The 26,237-nt window shown below is 51.9% G+C and overlaps 1 protein-coding gene and 1 long non-coding RNA gene across 25 annotated transcripts in view; one reads left to right on the top strand and one right to left on the bottom strand.

Moving 5' to 3' along the window:
* On the bottom strand, nucleotides 1-25,306 carry LOC104914168 (uncharacterized). 24 transcript variants are annotated; one of them, XR_014887867.1, is made up of 10 exons: nucleotides 24,980-25,306; nucleotides 14,923-22,460; nucleotides 9,892-14,308; nucleotides 5,796-5,865; nucleotides 5,430-5,496; nucleotides 4,878-5,036; nucleotides 4,686-4,799; nucleotides 4,204-4,610; nucleotides 4,036-4,125; nucleotides 1-2,879 (listed from the first exon to the last, which is right to left on the bottom strand). XR_014887867.1 is itself a non-coding variant. In XM_085242378.1 (5 exons), exons 1-5 carry the CDS (start codon nucleotides 5,291-5,293, stop codon nucleotides 2,851-2,853), a joined length of 816 nt encoding a protein of 271 aa, XP_085098504.1. In that variant the 5' UTR covers nucleotides 5,294-5,422; the 3' UTR covers nucleotides 1-2,850. The 24 variants fall into 24 exon arrangements, 2 of the variants coding, with proteins under 2 accessions (XP_085098504.1, XP_085098503.1); XR_014887870.1 differs by lacking the exon at nucleotides 24,980-25,306 and having other exon boundaries at nucleotides 14,923-15,204; nucleotides 15,608-24,547; XR_014887868.1 differs by lacking the exon at nucleotides 24,980-25,306 and having other exon boundaries at nucleotides 14,923-15,204; nucleotides 15,616-24,547.
* Nucleotides 11,939-26,237, top strand: part of LOC146542882 (uncharacterized) — a 37,158-nt gene continuing 22,859 nt past the window's right edge. The window contains exons 1-2 of the long non-coding RNA XR_014887879.1: nucleotides 11,939-12,067; nucleotides 24,531-24,724. This is a non-coding gene — a long non-coding RNA (uncharacterized LOC146542882). The remainder of the gene's footprint in view (nucleotides 12,068-24,530; nucleotides 24,725-26,237) is intronic.

The raw sequence follows: 26,237 nt of genomic DNA, 5'->3' as shown, positions 1-26,237 counted from the left end.
TAAGAGAGGCACTATTATTTTTATTTTATAGGACATTAAGTAAAAAAATCAGCTTTCCCAGTGGATGGGGCTGCTGAATCACAGCCTGAGCCTCTGATTGATCACCTGAGGCGAGCAGTGAGTCAGCCACGGGAGCACAGGTGAAGGCAATTCACCTGTGCTGCAGGAAGGGGTGGAGCCTGGCTGCACCTCTCCTAGAGCCATTTAAGAGCTGACCGCCAGTGGGGAAGGATCTCTTCTGGAGACCTGCTCCGCTGGAGTCTGTTTCACGAGCCCAGGATCGGGTGAGTGTGTTTTTTTTGTGTCTTTCTTTTCCTGCTCCAATATAATAACTGACTAACTACATCAGCCAAGCTCCTGGGTATGCTACAGCATCTGTATATTCATTGATTGTACACCCAGACAAACCAGCAGTTTCCCAATGGAAGCTGACATTCCAGCCTACTAAGAGAGCTAGTGCAGCTCCGCTTTAGTAACGGGGGAAAGCTTCTGTTCTATATCTCTCAACAGGCATCAGCTGAGCTTTGCTCAAAACAACACTTGTGTTGCAGTTGCTATCAATCAGTTAGTCAGTTAGTTATCGTTTTACCGCCCCATCGCAACAAGGGTTTAGGTTGGGGAACAAACGTGGAAGTAACGAATAGCACCAAATCAGGCTGTACTCGTGCGGCCTCGGTGCAAGTTTCAGCAGCTTTCATCAGAGCCTGTAAGCCTGTCGATACGAGCGTTGTGTTGTAAGGGACGCCCGCAGGTCAGGGCTGGGAAACGCAGCCTGCAATCTTAGCCGCCTTTTCTCACATCCCCTCCCTCACACCTCAGCATCAGAGCTCCTGTCACACTCAGAACAATACGCAGAACAAAGGAGGGGAGGGACGGTGCTGCAACCTGAGAGGCTTTTTTTCAGGCTGTGCTCATTGACCTCAGGCCAGCTGCTGGAACAAAAAGGCAGAGCGACCTTCAGGCTCACAGAGAGCACGTTGAGGGCTGGAAGCGTTCAGGTTCTACACCATAAGCGTGGGATCTAGACTTCCTGGTTATACAGCATTTGTTAGAAGGTGCACTGCAAATATAGCATTCAAGGGCCACTTCAGAACTCAGGGAGAGAGAGGTGAATGGGAACTACTTCAGCCATACGTGCTCATGCATCTTCTGAGAGCTCCGCTTGTGAGCCCCTGCTCTCCTTGACATAGCTGAGTACTGTTGTTACAGCGCAGGAACGTTGTAACAGCACTGAAGAGGTGTAGAGTAGAAGGGTAGAATGGCCTGGGTCAAAAAGGACCACTACAATCACATAGTTCCAACTCCTTGCTACACGCAGGGCCACTGACCGGGCTGCCCGGAGCCACACTGAGCCTGGCCTGGAACAGCTCCAGGGATGGGGCATCCACAACCTCCTTGGGCAACCTGTTCCAGCACCTCACCACCCTCTGTGCTGTCCTCCTCCTCCTATCTACCCTCAATCTCCCCCTTTTAGTTTTAAACTATTCCCCCATCTCCTATCGCTCCATGTAACCAGCCATTCCCCCTCCTTTTTATACACTCCCTTCAGGTACTGGAAGGACACAACAAGGTCTCTTCAGAGCCTTTTCTTCTCCATGCTAATTAAGGTCAGTTCCAGAATTGTTTGTGGTGGAAGGGACTCCATAGAGCTCCCGGGACCACCTACACCTTCAGCAGCAGTCAGCTTGTTCCTTACTCGTGTTCTGAAAGAAACATAAGGACATACACTGAAGAGATATTGCAATGGTGGCAGTAAACTGTAACAAATATTTATTCTTTCCCATTTATTATGAGTATTTAACCATCAATATCGATGCAAACTTGTACATAACAGCAAGCGTTCTCCAATGCAGCTACTTGCTTTCTTTCAGATGACTACAAGATGACCAAAGGCACCTGAAACAAAGCAGATTCAAAGGAACTAAGAGGAGGAAGACCAGATTTCTAAGCGTTAGAAGGTAAGCACCAGGCATTTTTCCTCTTTTCTTTAGTGCAAGGCATCTCATTTGTTAACAAAACTACGTTTGAAGTTAACTGTTTGGTAATTTTAGTTAGTCACAATTAGTTATACTACACGTTATGTTAGTTATATTATCAATATAGTTTGTTTCCTTGAGAAGCTAAGTTCTTTCTGCATTTGAATTTTAATGGCATCGAGCGGACTCTCGCTACTTTTATTCAGGATTAGCAGAAAGTTTATTGGCAGTTGCAAACAACAGTTACAGCAAGCTGGCAAGGCAGAAATATTCACAACAAAATGAGAAGTCGCATCCCCACTTCTTGGATTAGAGAACATCCACTTACCTTAAATGAAATTTTTCAGAGGTAAACAGGTTCAAAGTAAAGGAACAGGACACAGCCAGAGGTACAGAGCCCACTAACAGTTTGCTAGTTAGCTTCTGTTAAGAAGCACTCGCTCCCATTCTAGTTCTGCTGCAGAATCTCAGTTTCATTTGTCATAGTTAAGTTTACTGTTACAGAGACATACAGATAAATACATTTAATTCTTTAAACATCGCTTATGTTAAGAGAATGTTTTGAAGCCTTTATCTTTTTCCAATTACAATGGACTTACTGACTTTTTGGTTGTTTTTTTTTGCCTTTTTTTCCCCCCCAACAGAGCAAAGAATCTCGCCCATTCCAGAGCGTTATTTCAAGCTCCAGCACCTGGAGCAGAGCAGCTTTACCCGGGAACCCGAAAGCCTCAAACTGCCGGTAAGCTACTGCCGGCAGTTGGAGACGGTACTTATCCACAAGCACGTTCTCCTGCAGACAAATCTACCGCTTCTGCCTGCGGTAAGCTCGAGGCGGCGGCAGAAGGGGAACCACGCCTCTCCGAGCAGCGGCAGCTTAAGCCCTCGGACTCACGCGGGGGGGCCCTACAAGAAGGAGGCGGCACTTCAGGAGATTAGCAAATGTTTAAGCACGAGCAAATAAAGATAGCAAGTTGTTTGTCAGCGAGCCGGCACCCATAACCCGCCAGCGTAACAGTAACTTCAGTGGCTCAGCTACCTCTTAAGTCATAGACCAAGGCGCCTTTCAGGACAGTTTTACTTACGCTTCAAAACCGATCGAATTCCCTCCCCAGGCAGAACACAGAACCCCACTCCGAGCCTTAACCCCTACCCCCCAGCCGCAGACTAAGAGCGACGGCACGGCTCAGCAGCCCCTCGATTCCAAGGCGTTCCCGCCGACCCCCCTCCCCTAAGAGGGGCCGACCCCCCTCCCCTAAGAGGGGCCGACCCCCCTCCCCTAAGAGGGGCCGACCCCCCTCCCCTAAGAGGGGCCGACCCCCCTCCCCTAAGAGGGGCCGACCCCCCTCCCCTAAGAGGGGCCGACCCCCCTCCCCTAAGAGGGGCCGACCCCCCTCCCCTAAGAGGGGCCGACCCCCCTCCCCTAAGAGGGGCCGACCCCCCTCCCCTAAGAGGGGCCGACCCCCCTCCGGGCAGTGGGAAGGCCCAAACGGAGCCCCCAGACAGACGCAAAACCCACCCTCCCACCAAAAAAAAAAAATATAATCTCTTCGAGATAGTGCACACACCATTCTCCAGCACCCAAACAAAAACGGAAAAAACCCCCCCCCCCCCACCACACCAACTTCCCAGAGCTGCTGACCTCCGAAAACCACCCAACGACCCGACCGAGGCAAAAAAAAAAAAACACCAAAACATCTCAAGCACCAACTTCAACAACAAACACCTCAAAAACACTAATAGCACCAAAAAAACAGAATGGAAACCCAAACCACTTCAACACAAAAGCACAAACAGAAACAAGACCACCTCGGATAACTGCCATCAACACCCAGCTAACGCCTCATTCTCTGCCGGCTCCATCACAACCACCTCGACACAAACGACAAACCTCACAAAAAACGCTTCCTACAACAACGCCGCCAACAAAGCGCTTGCCTGAAACTCCCGACGTCTCCCTGCAAGGCCTTCCCTTCCGACAAAACACCGCGCTGATATCAACCTCCTACACCTCTGAAGCTCCCCGAGTGCGCGCCCAAAAAAATAGAAAGTCCCAACTCACCGCTCCTGCTGCTGCTCGCGTCCCAGGAGATGTGCTGGAACTGCCGTGGAAAGCTGCCCCTGTCCTGGAAACTGCTGCTCCAATTATGGCCTACAACAAAAAGGACAAGTGTAAAACGCTCAGAACGGACTCGGGGGAGCTGGGTTACCCACCACCGACTCCGCTCACCCGAAAAACAGCGCGGACGGCTGTCGGGTCTTCCAGCTCCTCGTACCCGCTTCGACGCTTCCGCAGCCTTCTGCGACGGCCAGCTCTCGCCCCGCCTCCTCGACGGGACGTGAGCGCTCGGCTGCCGGCCGTCCGCGCTGATGCGGGCTGAACCAGGACCTAGGGAAAAAAAAAAAAAAAACACAACAAACGCAAAAACAAAAGCACGGGGCTGCCCTGCTACAAGCAGCCCTGAACTCCCACAGGATAGCGGGCACGGCCTGGGCGCTCCGGGAAAACGCTCGCCTCTCTCTGCCGAGCCGCGAGGAGCGTCGCCCAGCTGCGATCCTCCCTCTCGCCCTGCGGGAACGACGGCTCCTCCGACCCCCTCTGACGGGCTGCTGGCGTACGACCCGCGCACCGACGCCCTTCAAAGAAAAAACAAAAGCGTTATCGGCAGTACTCCGCGTGCGCTCACCGAGGGGAAGTTGTGCTCTGCCGACCTCTCGGCCTATCGTGGCGTCGCCGGCTGCGCAGATAGACCAAACGGCGGTGCCTGACATCTCCCTTCTATCACAAATCCTGCTGAACTTGGTCCTCCCCTGACATCCCCCTACCTGAGTGGATGCGGACGATGGGCTCCCAACCGCCTGATCGGCGGCACGGAGTCCGGTGCAGACTTGCTGATGACTAACTGATGCTGAGCTCCCACGTTAGCTTCGCCAACCTCGATGAGGGGGACTGCGCTCGCCCTCAGCGAGTGCGCTGAGGGTACGAACCTTGGAAGAGCAGCCGATGAGCCTGAAGGCCATGCTGCCCTTCGGCAGGACGTGCTGGGATGGAGAGCGGGGCGCCTGCAAAGAAAGTATCCGTACGGGCTCAGACGTGAGCTGCTGGAGGGCTGGAAACAGACACTGGCATCCTCAAGTGCGTTAAAACAAACGAGGCCGGCGACTCTAGGGAGCTGATCCTCCCCTCTGCTCTGCCCTGGTAGGCTCTCGCCTGAGATGTAGTGCCCCGGTCTGGGCTCCTTAAAAGAAAATGGAAAAAAAAAAAATTCCTGGAAGAAGTCCGGCAGAAGGCCGCAAACATGATACAGGGCCTGCAGCATCTCTTCTCTGTTTAAAGGCTATACAAAACAGTTAGACTTAATGATCTCCAGAAGTCTCTTCCCACACCTGCAATCCTGTAGTTCTCTGGGAAAAAAAGAAAATCCCTATGTAAAACTAGAGAAAATAATCACTCACCTCTGCGGTCCCGGAGCTGGGCGAACCTCGCAGCTTCAGGCTGATCCCTCCTGCCACGCGCCTCACCCTGTGACAAGGGACCAAAAAGAAAAAAGCAGATCAGTGAAAGAAAGCCCACGCGCCTCGCTGCTGGGAACGTGGGGGCTCGGGCCCCTACAAACCCACGGGGGGCTGTCGGCACCCCCAGGGCTCTGCTTGGTCTTAGGGAGCACCCCTCTCTTAACCCCCGCAAAAAGAAGATGGAGAGCCCAGCAGCAGCGCTGCATTGACCCCGAGAGAAAAGCAGAACGAGCCTCCTGCTATAGGCCGGGAGCCCCGGGGGTCTGGGGCTGAGGGAACGGGCTCGCCCAGACCCCCGGAGCTCACCTCTGCAGTCCCGTGCCTGCCGCTGCCTCCAGGTGCTTCCTTCCAGCTGATCCTCACTGGAGCTCTCACCCTGCAAGAGAAGACAAAACAGAGAGAAAAAAAAAAAAAAAACAACATTAAATAGATATCTCCTGCATTGTTTTTTCTTGAAAGAACGCAGCTGCTCGCCCCTGGCAGCTCCAGGCAAAGGGGCACGGCTCCGTCCTGTTCGCCTCCGTTGCTGTGGGGCCTGCGAAATGCCCTCGGCTCCCCCCTGCAAAGGGGCTATGAGAGTTGCTTTGAAAAAGCCCTGCATAGGTTCTAATGAGCAAAGAAACTCCAGGAGAAACCCCATGCCCCATCCAAAGCAGGCAGAGGCGGCAACAGCAATGCTTTGCCACTCCAAAAAGAAGAAAACAAGGTCAGAGCCTAGCAACAGCACCCCTGTACTGACTCCAACAGAGCAGAGGAGACCAGCAGAAAGCAGAACCCTCCTCCCCAAAGAAGCCCAGCAGAAAGCAGAACCCCCCCCTCCAAAAAAAGCCCAGCAGAAAGCAGAACCCCCCCCTCCAAAAAAAGCCCAGCAGGAAGCCATGTGCCATCCCCAGAAAAGAGAGAGTGGCAAGGGAGCCCAGCAGCGTGCCGCAGCGGGCTCTGAATGAGCCCAGGAGCTCCCAGCAGCCCCCAATGGCTCCCAGCAGCCTCCGGTGGGGTTTAAAAGGCGTTGAGGGCAGGCCCTGCCCTGGGCAGCCAACAAGGCGCAGCTGTGCTGGAGGGGGGCCCAGCCCTGTGGCACCTGGGAGCCTCGTTAGGGCCGGCCTGGGCCTTGACAGCTATGCTAACGGCGCTGTGCTTGGCTCGCCTTGACAACCCTGAGCCTGTGCTTGCGACGCCGCGCTGACCCCAGGGGGCTGGAGGGGCCCGACAGCAGTACGACCAACCCTACGTCGGGCTCCCGAGAGCCGCGTGTGCGGGTTGCGGGTTGCGGGCGGGACTTCACGGGTAACTACTTCAAGATGCAAAGCGGATTTCTTGGAGAGCTTCCGCTTTCCAGTTGCGCCTAAAGGGGAAAACCCCTCATCCCTCACTGAACACCGCTCAGCCTCTCTCGCTCTGGCGCGGGGCACGGCGTGGCTGCCGTGCGCCCTTCTATTCCCGCATGCGTTCTGCTCTATGTGGGCTGTCAAAACGAGAGGGATCGTCAAAGCCCCTCTGGAGCGCTGCTCTTTGTAGATGGCGGAACAAAGCCCTTACAAACATCCATCGCTGCAAATGAAGTGCGACTCCGTGAAATGAGTTTACCGCTGACACTCAGAATCTCCTCTCGGAAAGCGGCGAACAGGCGCTAATGAGCTTCTCAGGCTTGCTGCCGTGCGGGGATGCTAACCAGCTCCTCCGCATCCCTGGCTTCGTCTGATGGAAGCCAGCTCGGACGTGGGGCGGGAGCTGGCTCCGCTGGGGACGGGTGTTGCTGGGTGCGTTTCGAAGCGCGACGAGTTGAGGGGGGTTCCGTCTGTTAGGTTCGTGTGTTCCAGCAAAGCCTCGGCCCGAGGCGGCAGAAAACCCGATGCATCGGCGTCAGCGTCCCTGTGAGCCTAATGTCGTGGGAGGGGGCTCTGTCTCACCGGAGCAGTTCGGCTCTGGTGCCTCCTACTCTCTATCTGTGCGTTGTCCAGATCTGGACGAAGGGAGCTGTGGCAGCGAGGAGGATGTGACGGGATAGCGCGGATGAGCTGCCAGAGGCTGCTCCTCTCCAAGGACAGCCAGGCAGCTGCGTGGCTCCGTCAGCCTGCGCTGCTGCGCGGTCCCAGCGTCCACGGTCAGCACGCCGCTCAGAGACAAACCCCACCATCTCGCTTAGAATCGTGGCGGCGTCGAATCCTTGAGGCTGGAAATGACCTCCAAGGTCATCCAGTCCAACAGCCCACCTACCGCCAATCCCGCCCGCGTCTCCGCGTCGGACGCCTCCGGGGATGGGGACGGCCCCGCCTCCCCGGGCGGCCGACGCACCGCCGCTCCGTCGGAAAAGAAATTCCTCCTAATGTTCCACCGAGCCTCCCTCGAGGCGACGTGAGGCAGCGCTTGGAAGCAAGCGACGGTCACCGCCCCGCGAGGTCACCCTGCGGCGGCGCCGGGACCGTCGGCGGGCGGGGGGTGACACCTAGTGGTACCCGCGCGGCCCCGCGAGCGCCACGAGGATGGGATGGGACGGGATGGGACGGGACGGGACGGGACGGGCGCTCGCAATTTCTTGAGTTATCCGCGTTCCCTCTTCGTGTTCGGCACGGAGGGCTTTATCTCACCCCGCAGCCGAAGGGAGACGTGTGGGCTGAGCTGCTCGGGTGGATCCGAAGGTTTGGTTGGAAACCAAATGTATTGTGAATACGTTGTACTGTAAGAAAACGAAGGGGCCCGATTCCAATACCGAACAGTTGAGCGAGGATGAAAAGCCCGCGTGGGTACGGAAGATCCCCAAAGCCGGGCTAAAGGACGCGTGAGGGATTTCCAACGGTGCGGTGCCTAGGGTGGCTCGGTAATGCAGCGTGCGGCACAGTTAACTGCCTGCAATTAGAATGAGCGCCTTAATTACTGTGTTTACGTTCCGCGACCTCCCTGCTCTCGTCGCGCGAAGCCCGCTCTGCGCCTAAAGCCGGGCGGAAACGTTTTGCCTTTCCCTCTTGTTTCCCCACCGTATGCTCATTTAAAGACCCGAGATTGAGTTTCTGCAAACGAGCAGCTCAAATAACGTAAAGGAGCAAAGGGAGCCATTCTGACAGCTATTTGGGTCCGGTTATTTTTCCTTTATGCCTAATAGATGTGGATGTTCGCTAATCGCTTCACGTACGTTCCTAATGATTCCTCCCATTTGCAAGCAGACGTCAAATGGGCTTTAAAGCCTCCGAAGAGATGCTTTGTCTGGTGCCGCCTCCTTTTCCCCAAGCGCTTTGGCTGCTGGATGCTTCCCCCTGTCCCAAGCGGCTGCGGTGGGGTTCAGCTTGCGGACGACGACTCCTAAAGCCGTCGCGTCTCTTCTCCCAGAGCCGCTTCGTGTGACGGTTTTGAACCCCTGATTAGCAGCTGCGCTCTTTCCCTGTACCCCATCTCTCTGCAGATGTTGCCCGTAAGAACCCCTGCAGCCGCCTCCGTCCCCCGGAGCGCCGGTTTGGCCCCCGGACCTCACCGCCAGGTGTCAGCAGCCGTTCGCCACGCTCAAGCCTGTGGGGTCGTGATCTGGGTCGACCGACGAGCCCGAGGTCCTGCAGTGCCCGTGGGGAGCGGAGAATGGCTCTTGGGTGGCCGTTCCTCTTGCTCCTTTACGGAGCGCCCTCCTTCAGACCCGACATTTGGGATGGCTTTGGCCATAGGAGCGCCTTGCCCTTAAATGGTTCGCCTACGCGTCGCGCCCTCCACGCGAAGCTGAGGGCTTTGTTGACCGCGTCCCGCCGGGATGGGGAAAGCTGGTTCTGAGAACTCTGCTGGCGGCAGATAAATAGAGAGACGCGGGAGGCTGGCGGGGAGGACGTGCGGCCGCAGGATGGGAGGATTTGGGGATCTGGGGAAGGAGAGGGGAAGCGGCGCGTGTAACGTGCGTCTCACGCTCGGGGCGCTGGGGACTAAATAGCCGCCATCCGTACGTGGAGACGCGCCTTCCTAGAAGGCGCCCGACCCTGGTGTTTAACGTTTCAAGCGGGGGAATTCCCCGCGCCCTTGGGTCGACAGCTCCCGTGCTGTCATTTCTCTCGCGGTGACTTCTGCAACGCTTGTCCGCTTGCAGACCGCGTGATGAAAAGCGATCTGTCTCCCGATGTCTGCTGTCGTGTCCGTCCCGCTGCCTGGGCGGTGGGAGCGACCGCCGGGCAAATATTGACCTTACCAATGGAGTCAAAGGGGACGGAGAGACTGAGGTCTTTTGTGCTCTGATTGGAGTAAATGTTCCGATTATGCAAGTAAATCTTTGTGGGAGAGATCGCTTATCTGTTTGCCTTATCTTAACGCACGCTCAAAAATAGGAAGAGGACGATAAGGACGGCTCATCGAGGCGGGGCAAAGGGTGGGGGGCAGAAGTCGGAGGGCACGGGGATGAAAGCAAAGCGACTTAGAAGGGGACGTCCCGAACCTGAAGGATGTAACTCGGCGTTCTGTTGGTGCCAGAGGGGCTCAGAGGCCGAAAACTTCGCGCCGAGGGCTGTGAGGCTGAGCGCTCCGTGCGTGCGGTCTCCTCGCGCCGCACGGTTTGGTGCTTCCTTGCGCGAGGCCTTCCCTATCGATATCGCCGGGCTTTCTGCCCTGCAAACCTCCCCCTGACCAACGAGAACCGCTTCGGGGCGCTCCTAGAGGCGGAAAAACTCCTACAGCTTCTGAAATACTCCCGTTGCACTTTGAATCAGGAAAAGATACGGACGGGAGGAGCCCAGAGAGCTCTTCGTCCGCACGGGAGCTCTGGAATAATTCACGATCATAAAACAAGTGGGCTTCTTGAAGGTAGAAGCGATGGTGTAACCGCCCAGCTCGCGCCCGCTCCTGCAAGCTGTTCCTTTATACCGGTTGCCTCTTTGCTAATAAGCTTTGAAAAAGCAAGTTCGTTAATGTGCTGACTGCCAGACTGCGCTTTAACGAGCCTTTCTCAATGCCTCCTATCTTATCTCGAGCTCGATAAGGACAAAACGTTCCAGTGACAATGCTATAAATCACATTTTATTGATGCATCTCAATATGGAATAGCCGCTGCGGTTTGAGGGCGTCTGTTTGCTTTGGAAGCGGCGGTGTTGTACAAACAGCCCCGGGAGGCTTGCCGGTGACGGAGGGGGGTCTGGGGGAAGGTTTCTCTTGAGGTGCGCGGGAGGATTTGCACGCGTTTGTCAAGGAGGGCATTGCTGGTGGGGAGCCTTCGCTGGTACGTGCACTGAGAGAGTCTTGGAAGTCACACTTCAGTAGAGACCCACGCGCACAAAAACCCTTTTTAAATGGTCTCGAATGCATTCCTCGCTGCTCCCTTTCCAGACCTGCCCCATCATTCACCTGTATGGTTCCGTGGGGTTTTCCTTCGTCTCAATTCTTGCTTTTTGCTTTCGGTCGGGGTGACTGCATCCACGTTACACCCACACGTGGCTGTTAGCATCTCCTAGAGATCTATGTGACAGCAGGTTCCAGACGCAGCCGTTGGAGCCGAGTGTTCCTTCCAGAAAGCCTTCCCCCTTCTCTTTTCGTGGTGGAAGAGGGCAGCTGCGTTCCGCACGGTGGCTGCTGTGGGCTGAGCCATCCCTGCAGGAGAAAAGCATCATTTGGAAATACCGTGGATGGAAACACCGCGGACACGTGGAACGAGCGTGGGCCTGGAGCCCAGCAGACGTAGGTTTGGTGGCCCTCTCGAGGTGATGCTGGGCAGCGCCTCGTCCCCAACGTCCTGGCCCGTGTCTCCGGGTGGGAAGAGGCCACGAGGAATGCTCTGCTCAGAAATCTGAGCTTTTATTTCACAGAATGACCCGAGATGGAAGGGCCTGTTAGGGTCATCGAGTCCACCTCGGCGTGCCTGGGTACAGCTCAGGAGACGGGGTTCGTTCCCAGCACTCCCAGTCGGTGATGTAATTCCTGCAGAGCCACAGTGGCTCGCTCCTGGGTTTATTTCTTGCCCCAGATCTCTGCACCTTGACTCCGTGGCTTCAGGCAGTCTCTCCTGCTTCTTGGGGCGTCCCCAATTTCAGCCAGCCCTCTAACAAGGGAAGACGACTCAGAGAACAAAACGGTCCGTTAGAATCTCTAACTGCTGTTGTTTTAGCGGTTCCAGGTGGGGTAGATGGTGTTCGCTGCGCATCGGTAAAATTATTTTTTTAAGAGAGGAAAAAGAACTGGGAAATCATTGTCTACGCTTCTCGAAAGGCCGCTCTCAGCCCTCTCATTTCCCCTGAAAAGCCCCCCGGCTTTGCTCTGCCCCCGTCCCCCCGTGTCCCCCACCTCGGGTAGCTCAGGGCACGCTGCGTGTCCGTCCCCGTCCCCCACCTCCCCCGAAAATTAGGAGCTCTCCTTCCGTGCAATAAAAAGACAAAGCCTACTCAAGCAGGCAGAATGTACGAGACTCTGTTTTTCCTCCCAGAGACGAAGTTAAAAATTATTCAGCGTAGAATTCCTGGCCTGTGAACCAGAGGCTCCGCACTGTACCAGGCAAAGATTTTCACCAGCATTCCGCTTAGCCAAGGCGGAGATAACAGCGCTGCGAAGCACTTGGAATAAATCCGCTCTTCCGAGATTCCTCCGGGGTGCTCCTCTTCCGCCCGGTTTTCCCCGAGTTTCATAAGGTATCGGGTGAACTCGGGGCTGGCGTTTACCCCGACTTTTATTTTTCTTAATGTGAACGAGGCCGAGTTGCTTTGGTTTGTTTGGTTTGGGGTTTGTTGTTTTTTTTGTGTGTGTGTGTGTGTGCGTGTGTGTGTGTTTAATGGATGAGAACGGCGGGAGAGAACAAGTAAGTGACTGAATTTATCTCTTCTTAATGAAGGCTTTTCTCGAGGGATGGTGATATCTGCACTTTGCGATGTTCTGAGGGAGCTTGGGAAGTGGTTCAGGAACAAAAGGCACTGCGGTCATTGGAATAAGGCTGAGCGGTGGCGGGGTGGCTCCCGCTGCTGCCCTTTGTGCATTAAAAGCTGTGGCTGCAGGTGACTTCCCACCTTCCTGACCGCTCAGACGCTGGTAGCGTTGCTCGAGAAGCAGGAGAGAAATTGCCAGCAGAACAAAAGGACAAACATTTATTTTCTACTTCTTTTAAAACCTGTGGAGACCGATAGCGATTGCGGCCGTACATTGGACCCGGCGATGCGAACCCTTGGTGCCGCTTTTCTCCTCCGACCATCAGCAGAGCTGCTCCTTCCAGGGCTCCCAGCTCTGCTGGCGGCTGAGGGGGGAGATCTCCATCTCTATGGGATGGATGCGTAGTGACTCCCTCTGCAAGGGAGGGCTAACGTAGAGTCTGTGTGTTCTGTTGAGCGTACGGTGAAAAAAAGGGGCTGTGCGGAGGGGTGCTGCTCTGAGATGAGCTGTAAAACTCGTGCACAGGTTGAGCTGTGGGAGTACGTGCAGCACGCTGTCTGAAAACGAAGAGGCTCTCCTCCTGTTTTATGGGATGCTTTCATACGCGTGTGAGTGTCCAACAACCGTAAGGGAGGGATTTTTATAGGAAGGAACTGAAATTCTAGCAAAGCCAGGCACAGTGCTGCAAATTCAGATGAATGCTGCAGCAGGGCACGGGAGGCAGACGGGGCTTTGATTAGGATCATCGAAAAGAAGATGGCAAGCATCATTCGCAGCCCCCTCTGACACGGTGCCAAGCGTTCGGGGCAACCTGAACGCACGGAGGAAGCCCTAAGGTCGCCGTTTGCTTCTTGCTAGTTATTGTGTGTATTTATTCCGAACACAAGAGCTTGCAAAAATGACCCGCTGGAGTTGCAGGAGCTGCAGGGCTTCCTGCAGTCCCATTCTTCTTTTCTCGATGCTCACATGCTTCTGGGTCTGTGAACATCCCCGTGGGCAGGCTGCGAGCCGTCCGCCCTTGGGCGCTGTCAGCTTTCTGCTCAGTGCTGTGGCCTGCTGGTGGAGCAGGGTGGGAGGGAGGAGAGCTGCGTGCCGGAGGCGTGCCGGCATCCCACATCACGTTGGCCTAAAGAGGTGATCACCTCTCGAGATGAAATCAGCACACGAGATTCTAGACTGTATGTAAAAGGGATGCCACGTGCATACATGTATGTGTACATATAGACGGCATGCTAGGCTCAATGTAATTAAAACTTAAAAAAAAAACACGGGGCATCCAGAGGCCGTAGAGGGCAACAGGAAATCTCTCATCAGCTTCCCTGGAATTTGGATATCTGCTATCTCTAATAGAGATGGTGTTTTGGCTTTGGTTCGGTTTCACTTTGGCTCAAGTGAAGAGGATAATTATCGCTAATGATTATAGGGCGGTGACAGGTGGAAAGAGAACGCGTTTCAGAAGAATGGCAAAATGTTTTCTTGGGAGAAACCACGCTCGGGTGGCTCTCTGGACCCCGTCAACATTAAGTGCTGTTTTCTGCAATTGAATTTTGCCTTTTGCTACCCTAGAACAAGACGCCTTGGTCTACTGGAAAGCAAGCCAGGGGAGTTTTCTCACTGTGCAGCGGGTAGAATATCTGTAACACCACTGCTTGGCCAATGCAAATCAATGCGCTGTGCGACGTGCGCCTCGTTGGCCCAGCTCCTGGGTTCAGAAACCCGAGGACTCTCTCTGCCTTCTATGTGAATTTGCATCTTTCGTAGCCCCTCTGCTTTTAACTACTGCTCACAGCTGCCCATTACAGCTGCTGCCAGCAGCTGCTGCCTTTGCAAGGAAAAATGTGACTCCGCGTTCCTTCCTACGATCGCAGTTTAATTCCTTACTTTGGGAAACACCCCCCAGCAGGACCGAATAAGGGTTCAGAATGCAGGAACCGCCGCTGGAAAGAGCATCTGTGATTACTTCAAGCTGATATCGGGTCCTTCCAGGTCACACAACTGTGACAGGTGTGCTGTGAGAAGAGAGAAGGATACGTTAAGAAAGATAACACCGTGTAATTTGTCATCAGCTTAACAGAACCCCAACAAAGCAACTGAAAATCAGAACGAAAGTGGAAAGCGAGAAGAAAAGCATTAGATTTTCTATAGCTCACTTCCTTTATTTGGGAAGTGTTGATGGCAGTGGAGGTTTTAAGGCCTCGGGGTTGAAACATACGTTCTGCCAGGGAGTTTGGGAACCTGAAGACTACAGCAATTCTTCCGTGGGGTGCTCGTGTTAAGAACAGGGATTGAGAAACTGTGTGTGACCTCGCTGTTACGAAGGTGTGGGCAGGGTATGTAAACAAGCACAAGAATCATATCTGCGCAGGCTTTCAGGAACCATCAGCTCAAAAACTTCCTGGAGCGAGAGCAGAAGACGCGGCAGATCCACCCTCCTCTCCCCACTAATGGTCTTTCAGTACCATTAGAGTTCCCCAAATTTCTGTTAACATTCTTACTCATTAGTGCTAATGATCTTCCTCGGTGGGTCAGAGGAGCTGCCCGTGTCGGACTTACTCCCCCAGTTCCACCTCCTTCAGCCCTTTTCAGCCCTTCCCAGTCCCAACCGCTCCATCACCACTCCCACCTGAGCCTCCTGCTGACCTTCAGGCCCTGCTCAGCCCCAGGATCAGCCTTCTGCCTTCCCTGTGCGCGGACAGACCCAACACGTGGATGTGGGTTTGGGGTAGGAAATCCATTCTGCAGAGTCATGGCCAGTGGGTAGCGTCGGTAATTGTAGGACCGACGCTTCCAAACGGGTGAAATAGCAAAGTGAGGGGTTAATGTGCTGTAGGTCAATTTCGTTCCAGCTCAACCCAAACGGCCAGTGGATCCGGTTCCAAGGCTCCACCGAGTTCCTGCACAACCCCTGATTAAACAGGAAAAACCTGTGAATTGTTGGCTTTGAATCCCAGGCCGGGGACGGAGTGCGCTTGAGTAACACGCATGCTTCGGGATTTCATTTAAATTTCTCAAGCCTCGGAGGAAAGGGAAGAAACCTGGGCCTTTCTACAAGAAGGGGAGAAAGATCTAATCTGTTTACACCCCGCATTCCTTACGTTCCTTTGATAGTCTGCTACTATAAAAGCCCTCGGTCCCACCTATGGCACGAGGTTACTTTTGCTGCAGCTCCATTAAATCTTTCTGAAAAGGCAGACGTGACCCGGTGTACCCGGAGGTCCTGCTTCATTCGGACCCCGGCGCAGCTGAGCTGTTTGTGATCACGTATAGATCTGAGCAGATCCTGTTTTCCCTTCAGAGAAGGTACGCACCCACCCACTTCGTTCCAAAAAGGCTCCTTTTCCTGGTAAGAACTTAAAAGTGTCCTGCTATGGGAATGCCCTTCTTGGAAAACGAAGCTCTTTCCCCCGCTCCCTCCCCTCTGTTTGAACGTGATGACTCAAGCTTGGTGCAGATCCAAGGCAAATAGAAGGTGCGGGTGCAGGCAGTTGGTTAACTCCTGAGCTGCTGCGAATAGAGATCACCAAGCAGACCCAAGCTGCTTCCCGAGGTGTGGGCTCCAGCCCTCTCTTCCCAGTCCCTTCCAGGATTCTGTGGTCTGGACACTTTCCAGCCACGATGCTAAGGGAGTAGGTGGGAGCCGGAGATTTCGTATCCTCTGCTGCGTTGGTTATCAAGCCATTCCCTCCGCTGCAGTCACAGCAGTGGAGTTAACAGCACCTGGCTCGCCGAGGTTTGCTTTCCCATGCGTGCGTTCAGAACGGGGCCAGATGTTGGGTTATTTTTGTTCCTGTGGAGCCGTTGCGTCAAACCGTTGGAATCCATCGGCAGCGCTGCGCTGCTGGAAGTTGGGTCAGGACCCACAAAGCGTGAGCACGGGGCAACTATTCCGCCATGACAGCCTTCCAAAGGCTGAAGCAGAACATTAGGAAACTGTGTTGGCGTGTGGGGAAAGGGCAGAGGAAACTACAGCTGACCTACGTGTAGCCAGGGCCGACAGAGCGCAGATGAAGTCCAGGCTTTGGAACGAGGCTGAGGGGGAACGCAGGGCATGGTTGGGTCTTGCTGGCAGGTGGTGAGGATGCTGAAGCGCTGCTCCCTGGGGCGGGTGGGCTTCTTCCCCTTTGGACTCGATAGCGTTAGCAGCAAAAGGAGGCTCTTCTCTGGGTGGTGGGAGGAAAACAGAACAGAGCCAAAACCCCTATGTATGCCATAAATGCCAAGTGAAACATCTGCAGGGGGTACGGCGCAGTCCCAGCGTTCTGCAATATTTAACTCCTTGCTTTCAAAGTGCATTTGCTCTGCCTTGAACTCACAGGGCAAAGAGATTAACTTCTGCCTTCAGTGGAAGGACAGAAATGTCATGCATTTTACTTATCTTCCCATGAACACATTTCTCCAGCTTTGCTTTGAGAAGCCATTGAAAAAAATCAGCAGCTCTGATGACTAACGTTGAAAATAAGGGTATATTTTGCATATCTAAACATTAATATCCTGTCAGGTGTCTCCGAAACAAAGACAGAATGAGGAAGAAAGGCCACCTGAATATCAACAGCTTCCATCGGAACTAATCTGGGCTCGGTGATCAGCATTTCATAACCAAAAAGTGATTTGAATGGTACAGCTCGAATCACGGCTTCCTCCCTTGATTTGCCACAGCTCTGATTTTTATTTGCAAACGAGGGCAGGAACGCAGCAATATCTGTTTGAATATTAAAATATTTCGGGAAAACAGCCTGAATGTAATGGAACAAATCCTGAAAGGGTTCCAAAAAAATATAATCACCCATGGAAACAATTTGAATGCTCCCTAAGGGGACGCAGGCAGCAAATCGCGTTGTTACAGTCATCTGTAAAGGGAAGAGGGAAGAAGCAAATCAAGTGCCCTACAAAGCTCAAAATAAAGGCACGAGAAAAGATTATATTCCTGAAGCAGGTAGAAGTATTTCCTTCCGATGTGAACACTTAAATGGGCTGCTCTAAGGATAATGTACGAAACCAATCTCAGCCCTTAAGTACTGCCTAACTTCTTACGGCTTCTTGTTTCATCATTTGCATCCCTTGGCTTCCATTTGTCATTTGTTTTGCTGCTTCTGTTTCCCCAGAGGTACCTCATCTCTGAGGAATGAAATGTTTTGAGCCAATGCCTGGAGGCCCCGTGTTAATTTGTTTTATGGCCCTTTTCTCCAAGCTCTTCCCTCCTGTTTTCCGCAAGCTGAAATTCCTTTTTCATCTAGAGTAGCCATTTGAATCAGCGGGTTGAAAACATCACCATCAATCACGTTCGTGCTCCTGTCTAATTTTCAAGTGTCCAAGTGATTTAGAAACTGGATTTCCATTTGTAGAAGTGATCAAAGCCCCTCTGCCGGATTTGAAGGCATTCTGGGGTTTATGTCCATTTATCTGAAGGAGAGTTCAGTTCCTAAACACATGCCGTAACGATGTTATGCCTTAGGGCTGCCGTCCTCAAAGGCACGTCGCTTTCCAGCATCTGCTGAAATCATAGGTTCTGTGAGAGAAGAATTCAGGTGTTCCGAGATATGTTTTGCAATATTATGCTCTAAACTCAGTGACGGACTTTTTTTTAAATCCCAAGATCTACAGCTAAAAGGCATAAATATCAGTGCAAGCAGAACTTTCGCATCTCCTTCTCCTCCTTCGGTCTCTTTCACCTCTCCTTCCCCCCCATCTTCCCTCGTCTAGGCAGGATTCTGCTCTCGAGGAGCGTGGAGGAATTCCATCCCCTACGCCCTTATTTCAGGCACTAACTGGAGTGCGTTTGTCTTTAAAATAATTCAAGGCCACTAGAAAAGCAGCTGCTCCAAACTCACGGTCATCTAAATGATGTGGATTCCAATGGCTTGGCCCCATCTGACCTGGGACCACCGTGTCCGTGTCAGAAGAGTTGGATCAGCCGTGCCACGTGGCATCTGGAAGTCCCATCCTTCCTTTGGCTTTAACGTACTTTGTTTTCAACAAACTGTTTACTGTTCTGCTTCCCCCAGAGTCAAAGAAAGAGCAGCACCTATAGGCAGACATCACCCAAACTGATTTAGGGCCGCCATCAGGATCTTGCCAACCTGTAGCCAAGCTGCTAACCCGGCTCTTCAGGCGTATCAAGATTGAATAACCAACCCATCGAAAGAGGACAGCAAATTTAACTGCACTGAGCCCTCATCGGTCATGCCTTAAATGATTGATAGAATAAAGCATTCTCCTGCAGCTCTGAACTGCAGATTGGCTCATCCGTCATTTGGAGCTTCCTTTTGTTTTTGTCGATAAGCTACAGGTTAGATAGGAGGGGTTGAACCCAGCAAAAGTCTTCTGTCTGATATAAATAAGGTTTTAACCCTTCCTGCAGCAGATACAGAAGGACCAAATAAATTATTAATTTTCACTTATCTTGAGGACTTAAACAAGATTTGGGCTATTAACTGGACAGCCAACTTCTCTATGGGTACCATGCGCCAGCTTTTTCACTGGACATACAATTTTTAGCGATAGAAGAACAAGTGAGAGCAAACTTTTAAGAATAAATAAGTACACTGATGCGTTGTTATGGGCTCACTGTCCCCCTTAAGTGAAAATTATTGCTAATGGCTAATGCAATTGGATAAAAAGTACGAGCAGAATGAGTTACGCTCCACTGATCCTTTTTCTGTTTGCTTCTTTAAGTTCACAGGGAATCAGGTGAGGTTGCAAAAGAGAAATTGTGCATTCCGCGATGTTTCAATAGCCTTGCAGCATGAGTCTTGCTTTACAAATAAAACGTAACAATCCCAGCGTGTTGCAAAGAGAACAGCCAGAGAAAGATGCAGTCTCCTTGGTGACCCCATTTACCTCTTGTGTCGCAACAGGAATTCTGCATGCTGCAGTGCTGAATCGTGTTTGGGTTGCTTCGTGGCATCTTGCTGTAAGCAGCAAAAGAAGCGTTGGATGGAAAGCCGCGAGATGAGTGATGGCTCTTGGCAGGTTCATTCATCAACAGCGTTATTAGTCATTTCATACATTGCCACCAGCTAACATAGCAAAAACACAGCGAGCAAAACGTGCCTAACAAATGATTGCTTCACTTATTGAAAGGGTCGTGTACACCGGTGCAATAAGCTTTCACAAAACAGCACATCAGTGCAGGAAAATGATCAGAAAGCAGTGGAATCAATGACTAAAAGGACTGGAGGGCCTTGATAGGTTGCCGAGCCCGTTCTCCTGTCCTAGTAGGATGAACTTTCCTATATTTTACTGCCACTCTTTGAGATGTACAATGATTAATTTTGAGGAAACCGGTTGAAAAGTTCCTGGTGTTTGTCGAACAGCACGTTGAAGCTAGCGAAAGGTTAATAATGCACCAGTCATGTTTTCCATTCGACAGTTGGTAATTAACAAATATCACGGCCAAGACGTCTCAGATGAAGCAATCAAGAAGCCGTAAAGAGATATGTAGTTGCAGTCATCTGCATTTTAGCTAATTTGCTCAGTGGTGAGAAAGCACTGTTCTAATCAGAGCAGGGTGCAGCAGCCAGGGCACCCCACGCTGCTCACCTACAGCAGGGCACGTGTGCTCTACGTCTCCGCCTCCAAAGGTTTTGTTCTCCTCTGTGGTCTGTGAACATTGCTCAGCAGTGAGTCAAGGCCAGGATTCCCCTACAGAGCGCCGTGCAGCACAGGGCAGGATCGTGCACCTGGCATTGCCCTTTCTAGTGGCTACTTAAGGGTTTTCCAGAACTGCCTTCTGCTTGGAAAGAACTCGAGCCAAAATTCCTGACCAGTCGTAGTTTTCTTCATCATTAATGTCTTGGTGAGGTCTTTCGTAAATTTCACGTAGCAGTTTGGTAGTGTGGGAAGTCACAAGGAGATTGGAAATGTCCCATCGGGTCGATGAAGACAATGCCTTTGCATACTTGTATACCCAACCTTAAAACCGCAGCCTCGCACTAAGACTGATGTTGGGAACCTTAAAACAGCTTGAGGAGAACTGCCAAAATCTGGTTTCGTGCAGCTGGGTGGCAGGAAGTGGTTTTGCCCATACTCTTCCTCCTTTTCTTTATTGCTCCAGCTTTCACTTAATGATCCTTTCCTCCCCCCGTGGCCAGCCTTCAACAAGAAGTCGGATGGGAGGAGTAAGAGCTCAGAGCACGGTGCCAAGTTCCTCTTTGGTCGGTGACTCACGGGAGCTTCTCAGCTGCCACCACCCCTTCCTGCCGGCGCTCGGCGAGGGGTGACTCAGGTGTGCTGGGAACTGCACTCCCTGCCCCTTCTGTGGGGGCTCCATGGAGGGTGCCAGGAGGGAAAGGGACGTGTTGGAACTAGCTGCTTCGCCGGCAGCGAGGCTCCTTTTACATAGAGAATGCTTTGTTCGGAGCTGGAAGGTAAAGCAGGAAATTCAGAGTCTCTCCATCACACAAACAGCTGCCGGACAGCACCAAAAGTTCCCAGTAGGGTCCAGTGAAAATCTCTCCTTGTCCCATTGGGTGTTAGCAAGCTGACAGCAAGGGAAGGGATGTTTCTCTTCCCATCACGCTTCCCCTGGGTTCACGCTGCACAGCTGCAGCTGAGCACAGTCTGCCCAGACACGCAGAGGGCAACTGCACCCCAACCACCGCAGGTCTGACTGTGCTGCCTGCAGCGGTGCATTGGGAATGAAGGGCAGCAGCACGCGACCTTCTGTCTAAAGCAACTGCGTCCTGCAGGAAAAACAGCAGCTTTGGGCAAGCCTTTTTCATCCCAATTAAACCTGGGTGGGCTATAAGAACCAAAGGGCTGGGCTCCACGGGTATCACCAAACTACAGAAGAAACACGGGAAACGAGCAGAATTCATTGTTCTGTAAAATTTTATAGCAGCGTCCAGCACCAAAATCAGATCTAGATGAAAACAAGCTACATCTCTTCACTTGGCCTATGAGCAGCCTGACCCTACTCTAAAATGTCTGCTATTTTTATTTCCTATAGATGTTTTGTGCTTCAATCAATGAGGTTGATGTGGAAGTGATAAATCATTTGAGAGCTCAAAAAAAAAAAAAAAAAAAAAAAGGTGTGTTATGACTGATCACTTCAGTCCTGCTGTTTTATTCAGCTCACAATTGCAGCTAATGTCCAGAGCAGCCTGTTCTGGCATGCTGGCATCGCTTGTGGTTATGCTCTGCCTTCCTCTTCCCTGGATCTTTTACTTTTAGTTTTTTTCACATGGCGGTGCTGACGACTTAAGAAACATTTTATTTAACTCTCTCATTGGCAAAAGCTGCTCTGAGGTGTGCTTGTCTAGGGCACGCTATGAATGTAATGGTTTCCCCATCTGCTTGCTTTAAAAGAAAGGGAAAAAAAAAGGTTCAACCCCATCTGACAGCTGATGTAAGGCTCAGCCCTTCTCCCCTCCTCAGTAATCACATTATTCACTGGGATGGAAAAACAGAGCCGGTGTTAATTTCCTCCATTTCCACACCTTGCAATGCAGCACAAGCTCCTGCCACCTCTTGCCCTTCGGGGACCAATTACTGCAGGTGAAACCGAACGCAGGAGCAGCGTTGCTAGGGTTGGGAGATGGGGACATAACACAACTTTGGGAGCCCGGTAAGAAATCTGGAGGGGCAATTGTAAGCCTCGTAGAAAGGAAAGCTGGGGTGATTTGGAAACAGAACGTATGGCGGCTGCTGGGATCATCCCCAGGGTCTGTGGTAGGCAGCTTTGAGGAGGGAGCTGCCTCTGGAGGAGTGGTGCAGCACCGGGGGCCTCCGAGCTTTATTCCTGTGGACTTTGCAGTATTCTTTCCCATCCATATGGTGACACTGCCAGAATCCAGCCTGTTACTGAAGAAATGCTTGAGGAATTCGAACTCGGTGCGTTTAAGCTTCTGTAGATGGGCCGAAGGAGCGATGGAGTGGCTCGAGTTCTCCTTCTTGTGCCTCTGACCCTTCCATTCCCTCTGACTTAGAGGGAGAAATGAGCCACAGACAGCTTTAAAAACGTCTAAAAAATCAAAACCAGCTACCATGTAGGAGATGCAGGATGGCACCGCGTTTTCCCTCCTCCTTTGTTTCTCTGTTTTCCTCTCTCAGCTCAGAACACGTGGGCACAGCTCCCACAGTCTGCAAACATCTTGGATCTTGCTCCTGTGTGTCTGCTTCACAACTTCTTCCTCGAGAAACAGCCCCTTCCCAGCTCTGTTCCTGTAATTACAGCACGACACAGGACAGACGGGGAGAGAAGGGCCGTAATTAGGATCCGTTCAAAAAAGCATTTCCTGCACCGAGCACAGATCTCCTGCCAGCGCTGCCACTGCTGCCTCCCGACCGCTCATTCTGCATGCAGTGCCAGCTGTCACCAAGGCACGCTTTGCCTCCTTTTGGCTTTGTGCAAAACTTTTATTTTCCTTTTTCCTCCCCCCATCCCTTTCCCTGATGGTGCCGTCAAGTGAAGCTCGCTGTACAACGGCACTGCTCTGTGCTGCTCTAGCATCTTTCATCTCAAGGATTATTAACGCTGTACTCAAACATTCCCTGTGAACTATCTACATTTTAATTTCTCTTCATTTTGTGGTTGGGCGTGCTCGTGTTTCTCAGGTTATTTTGACATATTCAGTCTAAAGCTGCGCCTTTGGAGACTGTGAATGAATTTCTCTCTGTGAAGAGGTTTTCCACATTGGCAGACAGAGGACCACTGTAGTTTCTGCAGCAATCTCCAAGGCAGTGGCTTCCAGTGCAGTGTAGGACCACAGCTACGATGGAGATATAAGGACAATTCATTTCCCAGATCACTACGTTGAAGGTGCCTGGAATGACAAATCTGTGTTACAAGAAAAATAGGCCAGGTTTTCTTTCAGTGTAATGCCTTTGGGACAGGCTGACATCTGAGATTCGTACGACTGATGTCCTTTACAACAATAAATTGTTTCTATTGGAAAGAAGGATCAGCGCCGGTCTGCTGATGGAGAGCTGAGAAGTGTAACTTTGCTAAGCACACCTCTAGTATTGAACGTGCAGTTTGTAAAGTCCATGATTTCCTAACACCTACCAGGTTGGAGAAGTTTTTTGTGTGTTTTTATTGTTTTTGCTGTTTGGCATTCAGATGTGCAGTCAGTGAAGCATTGCTTGGTTTCCTCATTTGAATGATCCATGCAAAGTTGATCTCTGCTTTACAAATGGCATTTTGCTCACTCACTGCTGGCTGTGTTGGTTCCAGAAGCTCCTGTAGAACTGCAGTGCTGTACTGCATGCTCTCTTCCTGCAGGCATCATCCACGCTACATTTAGGTCTTCTTTCAAGGCTTTCTTTTTTGACCCCTTCTCTGAGGCTTGATATCTCTTACTCTGACAGAATTATAGGATCACTCAGGTTGGAAAAGATCTCTAAGATCAACCAATCCAACCGTCCACCTACCACCAGTACTGCCCACCAAACCATGTTGTCCATCAGCATTACGTCCGCCCTTCCCTTAGACACCTCCACAACAGTGACTCCCCACTTCTCTGGGCAGCCTGTGCCAATGCATCCTTGCTCTTTCAGAGAAGAAATTCTTCCTCGTATCCAACCTGATGACACACTCACTGTCTAAAAACTGTATAAAAAAGGCACCCTATCAGGTAGCGTGCTTGTCTCACCGTGTACCTGCCTTGCTAATGCTGTTCCATGTCAGCAGGCAAGTCTGTGTCTAAGATAAATGGTCAAGATAATTGATCATCCATTCGTGTTTTTTTGGAGTTACTCCACATCTCAGGAACTCCTTCAGGATTCCAGAATTGTTGGGCTTACCTAAGCCTGCTTTACCTATTGAAAGAGATGCTGTTGCCAACAGCGTGGATAGCAGCAGGTAACCAGGGTTTATAAGGAAAGAGAGGCCCTCTCCCATCTCCATCTTTACATTAAAGACAGGTTCAGATCAAAACTCTCATTAGAATCTCAACAAAGTTCAGTCCCCATTCACGAAGCAGCGCCTGCGCTTGGTGTTCCCAAGTATTCACCGCATAAAACCTCTGCCTGTGTCACACAAGCAAAGGGATTTGGCAGCAGGGCCCTTGGACTGAGACACAGCTGGTCCCTGGGCACAGAGCAGTGGCTGCACGCTGCGATGCTGAGCCAGGCACTGCCACAGCAGCGGGATGCTCTGAGCCAAACAGGTTTGCGTTGCTCGGCAAAGTGACCTGCGACTGACCCCTCCAGACACCATCTCTGCTCTGCGTGCTCACAGAGTAATGCTGTTGAGAGACTGGCCGAGCTCATGAGGTCATCTCATTTTTACAGACGCTGTGCGTGGCACTGGTGAACCGGCTTTGAAATACCCCCTGCATCCCTATGATGAAGACTCCATTCCCAAGGCCAAGTTCTCTGCACTGCTCTGTGGGTTCCCTTTCTGATGGTGGCTGCTCCGTGGCTGCTCGCCCACTCAGATGACTCCATGGACGTGGATCTGCACTGACCTCTGCCTCAGCGTGCAGGTGAGTGCTGCAGCTTCTGCAGATGAGAAGCATAAGGTCTGCTCAGCTCTCGTGGCTCTAGGAAAATCCCAGCGTGGCTCAGGAGGCTCGGATTGGGCCACTCACTGTTCTTGCAGAGCCCTCCTGCCTTCACCATGCAAACCCCGGCTCAGCATGACAGCACCTTTCTTCACCCCAGAGCGGTAATCAAACAATCCATGTGCATATCCAGCCCAACCCAGAAATAATTTGCACAAAACAAAGCAGCAGAGTCACCTGTCCAATAAGGCACGGCAGACGGTTTGGATTTCTTTCAAAGCGTTTCTTAGCAGTTAGGGCTGAATGCAGTTGATTTTTGCTGATCGAAACGGGAGGTAGGGCAGGGTGCTGGGTCTATTTTTGCTACGCAGTGGTCTGCTGTTTTAAACAGCAGCCTGTTGTATCAGACCCGAGTGAAAAAAACACCAGGAAACAAGAGGTTTAAAGCTGCTCAGGAAGGTGGTGTGTTTGTTCAGCATTGCATGGATTTCTGTGTCAGAGGAGACGGTTGCACGCATCAAGCCAGAAATCAGATGAGGTTTTGTTTCCTTTGCTGCATCATTTTATCATCATTACTAATTGCAGGGTCAGAGGTTTGAAATCGCTTAGTTGTGTTTTTGTTGCAAGGGGACAGGAGGGAGGTGTGTTTCTTTCAGGTAATGCGACTGGTTTCTGCACCTGGAGCTGCAGAGTTGGGAGCAGGTATTCCTGCAGCTCTGGAAAACAGCAGCAGCTCTGCAGGTACGTCTAAGTGTGATGCAGGCATCGCCTTCTGCTGTGGCTTAGCATGTGAAAGCAGCACAGCCAAAATCCTGGCAACACAGACCAGCAGCTTAGAGATAATCCTCAAGGACCCCGTCTTTAAGAAGGGGGTTCATTTTTCCTCTCAGTTGGTTTCTGCAGGTAGGAAATACAGGGAATTGCATATCAATGACAGTCAGCTGTGTTGTGAGTGTGAATCAAGGCTCAACAGTGCCCAGGACATCTGTTTATCCTCAGCTATTTGAACAGGGAAAAGAGCAGGGAACTTCTCAGAACCCAGCTTGGCAGACTTGTTGAGGACCTGTCTCAGTGCAGCTGCCAGGGCCCTTCTGCACGTTCAGAGCTGCTCCAAACAGAGGAGAGAGCTTCTGCGTGTGGTCCGAGGAAACTCGGCGAGGAAGGTGCAACACGGCTTTGAACTTCGTGGGAAAGATATGGAAAAAAGCAATGAGGGATTGAGCAACGCCACGGCCAGGAACCAAACTGCAGTGTGCAGGGAAGGAAGCGGCCAGCTTAGGTTGTACCCAAGTTGGCCATCCCTAGATGTGCTTTCCTAAAGTCAACAACAAAACTCCTGCAGTCCTCAGAGTGAGCATGTTTGGATGTAATAACGTAGCCAACAGTGTTCAAAGTAAGATTTCAGATGGGTGGGCTTTTTCCCACTGATCTCAACAATACAGAGCTGTTTAGGGTCTTTTTGTACGTTTTGGATCTTGCAGTCGGCTCTGCATTG

The sequence above is a fragment of the Meleagris gallopavo genome, chromosome 23 (assembly GCF_905368555.1).
Source record: "Meleagris gallopavo chromosome 23, MGAL_WU_HG_1.1, whole genome shotgun sequence".
Classification (NCBI taxonomy): domain Eukaryota; kingdom Metazoa; phylum Chordata; class Aves; order Galliformes; family Phasianidae; genus Meleagris; species Meleagris gallopavo.
This window is presented reverse-complemented; position numbering and strand designations above follow the sequence as displayed.